Source organism: Elephantulus edwardii, unplaced genomic scaffold (genome assembly GCF_000299155.1).
Source record: "Elephantulus edwardii isolate Elephantulus edwardi_28Jun2011 unplaced genomic scaffold, EleEdw1.0 scaffold00442, whole genome shotgun sequence".
Classification (NCBI taxonomy): Eukaryota; Metazoa; Chordata; class Mammalia; order Macroscelidea; family Macroscelididae; genus Elephantulus; species Elephantulus edwardii.
In genome coordinates this window covers 811,906-821,275 of record NW_006400192.1, presented here as the reverse complement: position 1 = coordinate 821,275, position 9,370 = coordinate 811,906, and the positions used below count along the sequence as shown (strand labels likewise).

The following is a 9,370-nucleotide window of genomic DNA, read 5'->3' as shown; positions in this document are numbered from 1 at the left end:
CAGGATGGGTGTGTCGGAGGCAATGAGATTGGCACAGGATAGAGCAGGGTTTAGGGCTGTTGTACATAGGGTCACTATGAGTCGCAAATGACTCGACAGCACATAACAACAACAACGTAGGTCACAAACAAATTATGGCTAACATTGAAAAGATTGGAAATCTCAGAACACTTGATTATGCTCATGTGAAACCTACAGTCAGAACAGGAAGCAGTCGTACAAACAAAGCAAGAAAGTGTCAGGAGCCTGGCTAACTTGCAAAGCAAGATTAGCCTTGTACTGTAAAACCAGCAAGACTAATTCCATCTTGGCTAGAACATCTGCTTGGCAGTAAACAACTCAAGGAAGCAGGATGTTAATGAATAAGAGTGACCAAAGGTCTCAGACCTTAGGGAATGTTATCTACTGAAACTCTTTGTTTCTTAGAGCACTCAATAAGACATACTGGAAAACATCTTTGTATTGTGCTGAGGTCTGTGAGAGTTCATGTTTGACCTGAGAGTCAGTATCTCGGACGGAAAGAGATAATGCGATTGCTACTGCAGAGGTGCTTCTAAAAACCTATATATGCTTTTCAAAAAAGAAAGTCTTTTACTATTCATCATCAATGGGCAGTCTGTCTGAGTCTTCATTCAATCCTCATCCCTTCTCTCACAGAAATGTTTTGATATATTGAGGCTGGAGCTCGATAAAAAAGTACTGCAAGATTCAAAATCTAGAAAGGCATGCATCAGGGGTGTGTTCTTTCTCCGTATCTTTTCAACCTACAAGCAGAACAGGTCACCCAGCAGGCTGAACTTTATGAGGAGGAATATGGTACCAGGATTGGAGGAAGACTAATTAACAACCTGCATTATGCAGATAATACAACCTGGCTTGCAGAAACTGGGGAGGACCTGAAGAATTTTCTGTAGAAGGTCAAGGTCTGCAATCATCAATATGGATTGACATTCAACATCAAGAAAATAAAGATTCTCACCACTAGCCAACTGACAGTATCATGACAGATGGAGAACAGTTTGAAGTTGTTAACAATTTCATCTTGCTTGAATCCACAATCAACACTCTTGGCACCAGCAAGAAATAAAAAAGCCAAATTATTTTGGGAAAGTCTTTCAGGGACTTTTTAGAGTGCTAAGGAGCAACAATATCAATCTAGAAACCAAGATGTGCCTGGTCCAAGCCATAGTCTTCTTAATTACTTCCTATGCATCTGAGAGTTGGATAATAAACAAGGATGATAGAAGAATCTATGCCTTTAATCTGTGGTGCTGAAGAAGAGTACTGAACATACCTTGGACTGCCAAGAGAACAAACAGCTCTGTCGTGGAGAGGGTGAAATTAGGTTGCTCCTTGGAGGTAAGGATTGTGAAGTTCTGCCTCATATATTTTGGGCATGTTATTAAAAAGGACCAGTCTTTGGAGAAGAACATCATTCTTGGAAGGGTGGAGAGTAAGTGCAGAAGAGGAAGATCCAGGATGAGATGGATTGACAGCAATCTGTAGAGGCACATGTGCCAGAGACAGTGAGACTGGCTCAAGATAGGGTAGGGTTTAAGAGTAATTGTTTAGAGGGTTGCTATGAGCCATAGTTGGTTCAACAGCACATAACAACCATCCCCCATTCTTTTTATGCTAATAACATGTGCATTGTAAAAATTGTCTCCAATGCACAATCCTCCACAATGTATTTTCGTAAGAGCAGCAGACTCATTTTTTTTCATAGTAGTTGTTGTTGTCTGGAGCCTTCAAGTCAACTACAAATCAGCAAAGCTCTGGGCAGCAGTTCTGAACCTTGCCCTATCTTATGCCATCCTCAATATCTCTGATATGTTAAGAACACCAATGTCACACTCACTGAGTCAATAAATCTTCTGGAGGGTCTTCCTCTGACTTCTTCTCTCTCCTTCCCTCCACTTTTCCCAGCATGATGCTCTTTCCAAGGATTTGCCCCTCATGACATTATGTCCAAAGTATGTGAGATTAAGTTTAGGATCCTCTAAGGGATAAGTTTTAGGTACTCTCTAAGGGGTACCCTGAGGGCACTTATTCCAAGGTTTGTTTGCTCTTTTGGCAATTCAGTCCTCTACCCCAAAACACCATATTACATAAGCATCAATTCTCCCTTTATCATCCTTATTCACTGTCCAATTTTCAGATGTATGTTGTTGTTGTTGCTTTTAGGTGCCACTGAGTAGAGAAAAACGCATTGGGAGTCTACAACAACCCTGTCCTATCTTGTGCCTTCTCCTCATCTTTGACACAATTGAGGCCCCTGCTGCTGTCATTGTGTCAATCCATCTCTCTGAGTGTCCTCCTATCTTTCACTGACCTTTCCAAGCATAATATCCTTTTTCAAGGAATAGCCTCCCCTCCAACATACTCAAAAGTGAGATGAAACCTCACATAGCATTCTAGCTGCACTTTTCCCAAGACATCCCAGAAGCAATCAGACATTCATGTAGAAATTCCAGACACAATGTGGCCTTGAAACAAGATATTCTAGAAGCAACCAGTCTTTGAAGCAGACATCCCACACACAGTGTGCCCTTGAAACAGACATTCAGATGTATAGAAAGCAACTGAAAAGATCAAGGCTGGCAAAGAGGGCCAACTGAGTCTTTAAACTGACAACATTGCTCTTTAGCACTTTAAAGAAGTCCTGCACAGTAGATCTGCCTGATGAAACAATTATTTTGATTTCTTGACTAGTATTATCATTGATGTTGATTGTGGATCTAAGAAAAATGAAACCCTTAACAAGCTCAAGCTTTTCTCCATCTTTCATGATGTTGCCTATTGATCCAGTGATGAGAATTAATCTTAATCTTAGTGATGCTAAGATTTAATCAATATTGAAGGGAATGGACTTTAATCTTTCGCAGCTCAAGTCCTCTTCACATTCTGCAAGCAAGGTAGTGTCATTTGCACAATGCAGGCTGTTGATGATTCTGCTTCCAAGCCTGATACCACAATTTCTTCATATACTTCAGTTTCTTGTATGGAGGAAAAAAAGATACAACCCTGACACACACCATTTCTGATTTTTAAACATGCACTGTACCTGTGTTCTGTCTGGATGACAGGTTCTTGATCTATGTATAGGTTTCTCATAAACACAATTTCTGGGATTCCCTTAATTCTCATTATTATCCATATTTGGATGACCTACACAGTCAAATGTCTTTGTATAGTCAATAAAACACAAACATCTTCCTGGCATTCTCTGCTTTCTGTCAAGAGCAGCATTGATATCCCTCCTTTCACTGCCTGTTCTGAATCCAGCTTAAAATTCTAGCAGTCCTTTGCCAATACACTGTTCCTGCTGTTTTCAGTGTCTCTTCTGGCATCCACTTTGGTCTTTTCCTTCTCCCGTTTTTGTAATGATTTTTTTGCTTTCTTTATAGAAACTCATACGGTCTTTGGTTATGAGTGTTCAAAGCATCAAATCTCCTCCTGTGATAAGTTTTTAAATTCAGGTGGGATATAGCCAAAGTTACATGCTGGTTCTCAAAGCTTGTTTTCTTCTTCTTCAACCTCAGTTTGAACTTGCACATAAGTAACTGATGATCTGTTCCACAGTCAGCACCTAGCCTTCTTTTGATTGCTGTTAAAGAGCTTCTCCTATATGTCTATCCCCAGACACGGTAAATTTAATTCTTCTGTAGTCTACGCGATAAGGTCCAGGTGTATAGCTGCTATTTTTTTAAAAAAGTTATTTCCAATAAAGAAATAATTTTTGGATCAAATTATATCACTCAATCTCCAGTCTCATTTATGTCACCAAGACCATACATACTTTCCAATTACTTATCATTCCTTTTTTCCAACTTTCACATTCCAGCCACAAGCCGAGTGGCCTCACATTAAGTGCCATCAAGTTGAGGACAGTGATCCTGTGAACAACAGATTTGAACCCTCCCGTATGCCATGCCATTTTCATCTCTGTCACACTATAGCCAATTGTTACAATCACTGGATCAATCCATCTCTTTGAGGGTTTTCTCTCCTAAATAGATGACCCCCTTTTCCAATGGTATCTTATTTCCAAAATTTCTAAGACAAAGTTTCACCATCCTTCCCTCTAAGGAGCAACCTAGCTGCACTCTCTCTAGGATATATTTGTGTTTTCTTGGTAATTCATGGGATTGTTCTCAAGCACCACAACTCAAAGGTATTTACGTCTTTTCTGTTATCTCTATTTACGGTCTAAATCTGATGCATAGCAAGTCTTTTTTTTTTTCATAGCAAGTCTTTTAAAAGTCCATAGCTTAGATCAGACACATCTTAGTCTTTAGACTGACAGTCTTGCTCATCAACACTTTGGACAGGTCCCTGACTGTAGACTTTCCCAATGCAACACATATTTTGTGTGGGGTTTCTTGTTGTGGGGGCTTTTCTGTTGTTTTTTGTTTGTTTGTTTGTTTGTTTGTTTGTTTGTTTTTACTTGTGGTATGCCATCAAATTGGATCCAACTTGCACAGACTGCCCTTTCTTCTGCCCAGCAGAGCATCTGGTGGATTCAAACTGCCTGCCTTAGGACAACACATATTTTGATTTCCTGATTGTTGTACCAAGTTTGTTGATTGTGGAATTAAGATGAAAATATTGACAATTTTAATCTGTTTTTCATCTATCATGATGTTGTCTACTGGCTCAAAGATAAAGATTTTTGTTTTCTTCATGTTGAGATGTTATCCATACTGAAGGCTGTAGTCCTTGATCTTTTGCAGGAAGCACTTCAAGTCTTTCTCCAGCAAGCAAAGTTGTATCATTTGCATGACACAGGTTGTTGATTAGTTTTCCTCTAATACTAATGCGACATTCTTCTTCACAAAGTCCAGCTTCTTGAATGATTTGTTCAGCATAGAGATTATACAGGTATGGAGAAAGGATGCAGACCTGACATCCATCTTTCTTGATTTTAACCCTTGCTTTGTTCAGACAACAGCTTCCTTGTCTACATATAGATTTCACATGAGCACAATTAAGAAGAGCCTTTCCATTCCTCTCAATATTTCCTACAATTTGTTACTATCCAAACAATTAAGTCTCTGCATAGTCAATACAACATAAGCAGATGTCTTTCTGGTACTCCCTGCTTTTATCCAAGATCTAACATCAGCAACAGTATGACTGTTGTCATGGCCTCTTCTAAATCCAGCCTGAATCTCAAGCAGTTTTCTGTTGATGTGCTGTTCTAGCCCTTTTTAATAAGTTTCAGCAAGATTTTCCTTGCATGTGCTGGTAACAATATTGTTCAACAATTTCCACATTCTGTTGGATCACCTTTGGAGGCATGGAAACAAATACAGATCTCCTCTAGTCTGTTGGCAAGGTAGTTGTCCTCCAAATTTGTTGGCATAGTTTAGTGAGCACATCCAGAGCTACATCTGCTTGTTGAAACATGTCATTTGTTTTCTCATCAATTCCTGGAGACTTACTGTTTCCAGTGCCTTCAGTGCAATTTTAACTTCTTCCTTATCACCACTGGTTCTTGATCATATGCCACTTCTTATAATGGCTGTGCATCAACCAATTCATTTTTGATACAGTGACTCACTGTATTCCATCCACCTTCTTTTGTTACTTCTTCAATCATTTACGGTTTTGCCCATCACATCCTTCAGAAATGCAACTGGAGATTTTGTCTTTCAGTTCTCAATGCAAGTGAGTTTTTTCTTTTTATTTCCTAACTCCAACACTTTGCACATGTCATTATAATACTTTGCTTTGTCTTCTCAAGCTGTTTTTTAAAATCTTTGTTTTTAAAAAATTATTTCTTTTATACTGGCTTATATACAAAGTTCATAAAGTTCATAGACATCATTTTTCACGCTGGACCTTTCATTCAGCTCCCTCACTTTGGCAATCCTTTCCTTTGTTTTGGCTCTCAACATCCAGTGCAATTCTAACAGTCTCTTGTGGCATCCATTTTGATCTTCTCTTTTACCCGTCTTCGTAGTAACCTTTTGCTTTCTTCATGGATGATATCCTTGATGTCATTCCACACCTCATCCGATCTTCAAAAATTAGTGTTCAATGCCTAAAACTATTCTTAATATGATGTCTAAATTCAAATGAGATAGACTGAAGATCATATTTTGGTACTTGTGGATTTGTTTTTTCTTCAGCTTCAATTTAAATTTGCACATAAGCAAGCAATTGATGTTCTGCTCCAGTCAGCACCTGGCCTAGTCTTGATTGTTGATAGGTTAGCCTCTCTAAGGAGTCTTTCCACAAATGTAGTCAATCTGATTCCTGTGTAATCCAGCAAGTGAGGTCCATGTGTATTGTCACTGTGTTTTTAAAAAAGCGATATTATCGCTAATGTTAGATATAGCTTGCCTGAAAGCACAGAGTACCAGAGGAATGTCTATTTGTGTTTCATTGATTATGCAAAGGCATTTGACTGTGTGGATAACAATAAACTGTGGCTGACTCTGAGAAGAATGGGAATCCCAGAACACTTGACTATGCTATGTGAAATCTATACCTGGAGCAGGAGGCAGCTGTCAGAAGAGCAAGGAAACATTACATGGCACAAAGTTGGAAAGGGTGTATGCCAGGTTTATGTCCCGTCTCCATACCTTTTCAATCTATACACAGAACAGATCACCCAAATGGATAAACTGTATGTGGAAGAACGTGGAATCAGGATTGAAGGAAGACTCATCAAAAACCTGTGTTATGCAGATGATACAATCTTGCTTGCTGAAGCTGAAGAGGCCCTGAAGCATCTGCTGGAGAAGGTCAAAGACTGCAGCTTTGAATATGGATTGAAGCTCAACATCAAGAAAACAACAAAGATTCTCACCAACGCACCACTGGCAGCATCATGATAGACAATGAAGAGATTGGGATTGTTAACAGCTTCAGTTTGGTTGGCTCCACAATCAACATTCTTGGTACCAGCAGCCAGGAAATCAAAAGATGAACTAAATTGGGAAAGTCTGTTGTCCAGAGCACTGAAGAGCAACAATGTCAGTCTTGAGACCAAGGTGTGCCTTACCAGGCCATAATATTTGCAATTACTTATGTCAGAAAGCTGGACAATGGGTAGAGATGAGAAGGAGAATTGATGCCTTTAATCTGGTGCTGGAGAAGAGTATTTAATATACCACAGACTGCTAAAAGAACAAACAGGTTCATCCTAGAGAGGTTTAAACCACAAAACTCCTTGGAAGCAAGGATTCTGAAGCTTCATCTAACATACTCTGGACATATTGCAAGGAGAGAGCAGTCCTTGGAGAGGTATACTATGCTTTGGAGGGTGGAAGGGCAATGCAAGAGGAAAACCCTGGATGATATGGATTGACTCAGTGACTAGGGTAATGGGAGTAGGTGTGTCAGAGACAATGAAATTGGCTCAGAATAGAGAAGGCTTCAGAGCTGTTGTACACAGAGTCGCTATGAGTCACAAGCAACTTGATGTCACATAACAACAACAATTTCCAATGAATAAATTGTTGATTATATAAAATTCATTCATTCTATCTCTGGTCTCATTTCTATCACCCATCCTGTAATTTCCAAATACCAGTCCTCATTCTTTCTTTCTGCCTTTTGCATTCCAGTCACCAATTATTTATAAATCTTGGTTGCAAGTTCGAGCAATTTCATACTGCAGAAATTTAGTTCCTGCTCCATATATCTGAGTTATAGTTGTATTAACAAATCTTTGTGGTATGCATATAGATAGTATCCTATCACTAAAGCACTGTACTTTAGGACAGATCTTGAAATGGTCTGATTGAGTATGAATTCAGTATCCTTTATTTTTCATTCTAGGCATAGCAGATTATGATTGTCTGATTCAAAGTGGCCAATGCCAGTCCATCTCAGTTTGCTAATGATATTTTTTACAATCCATTTTTTACAACTTCCAATTGTCCTAGATTTACACTTTGTACATTCTATGTTCCAATTATTAATGGATGTCTGTGGCCATTTCTCCTCATTTTGAGTGTCTTCCACTCCAAGGGCTCTACCCCTACTATATGTTGTTATTGTTATGTGCCCTCGAGTTGCTTGCGACTCATAGCGACCCTATGTACAACAGCCCTAAGGACCTCTCCCTCCTCACATGTCCAAAGTATGTCAGATGAAGCCTCAGAACCCTTGCCTCCAAGGAGTAGCCTGGTTTAACCCTCTCAGGATTAATCTGTTTTCCTGGCAGTCCAGGGTACATTCAATACTCTTTTTCAGCACCACAGCTCAAAGGCATCAATTCTCCTTCTATCCTCCTTAGTCATTGTTCAACTCTTTGATGCACAACAAGTGATAGCCAAGACTATGGCCTGTATCAGATGCACCTTAGTCTCCAGAGTGACACCATTGCTCTTCAGTACCCTGGCGAGGTCCCTAACTCTAACCTTAACCCTAACCTCAACCCTCTCTGTATTCTCTCCATCTTCTTTTGATGTTTCCTGGACCATACAAGAATCTGTCCAAAGTATCTCTAAGCACTGCAATTCAAGGCTTGAATTTGTTTTCACCTGAGAAATTCGAAGCAAGTTAGTCCCTTGTTAGTTTCCAAATCCAACACTTTTCACATTGCATTATAATATATTGCTTTGTCTTCTCAAGCTGTCCTTTGAAATTTTGTGTTTAGCTCTCTTACTTTGGCATCTCTTACCTTTGTTTTGGCTTTTCAACACTCTAGTGCAATTTTCCAAGTTTCTTCCATTATCTGTTTTGGTCTTTCATTTCTCTTCTGTCTTTGTAATGGCCTTTTCTTCTCTATATGTATAGTATTTTTCATGCCATCCCACAACTTATCTGGCCCTTGATCATTAGTGTTGAAGTTCCAGTAACATGAGCTCAAGGTTGTACTTTGGTACTTATAGACTTGTTTTCATTTTCATCAACTTCAATTTGAACTTGCACATGAGTAACAAATGATCTGTTCCACAAGCAGCACCTGGTCTGGTCTTGATTATTGATACTAAGCTTCTCCAAAAATTTTTTCCACAGTTAATAGTCAATCTGATTCCTGTGCACTCCACCAGGTGAAGTTCACATGTATGGTTGCTGTTTATGTTCTTTAGAAAAGTATGTGTGGAGAGAATCTGGACTGCGGAAGATGGTGGAGGTGGAGAGCACAGTGTGAAGAGCCAGAGGGATAGCAGCCTGCGTAGAGAGGATACCAGAGAGTACTTTACACTCCACAGAGACTGACCATCACAGCGTGACGTGAACAGTAGGAATTTGAATCAGAACTTTTGCTAATACATCATTTTAGAAGCTTTAAAAACTGGAGCCCTGCCTGCCTGCCCTGCAGCGGTCCCGCAGTGGTCCCACCACGGACCCAGCAAAAGCTGGAATCCACGAGCTGAGCTGAGCTGCATTGAGACTCACCTGAAAGGAA

General features: G+C 39.6%; 1 protein-coding gene across 1 annotated transcript in view; it reads right to left on the bottom strand.

Moving 5' to 3' along the window:
• The window catches only part of CENPC (centromere protein C), a 144,835-nt gene extending 141,688 nt beyond the window's left edge, over positions 1 to 3,147 (bottom strand). Inside the window, exon 1 of the mRNA XM_006902727.1 lies at positions 3,065 to 3,147. Coding sequence (XP_006902789.1) covers positions 3,065 to 3,147 — 83 coding nt within the window. The remainder of the gene's footprint in view (positions 1 to 3,064) is intronic.
• Positions 3,148 to 9,370: the final 6,223 nt, after the last annotated feature.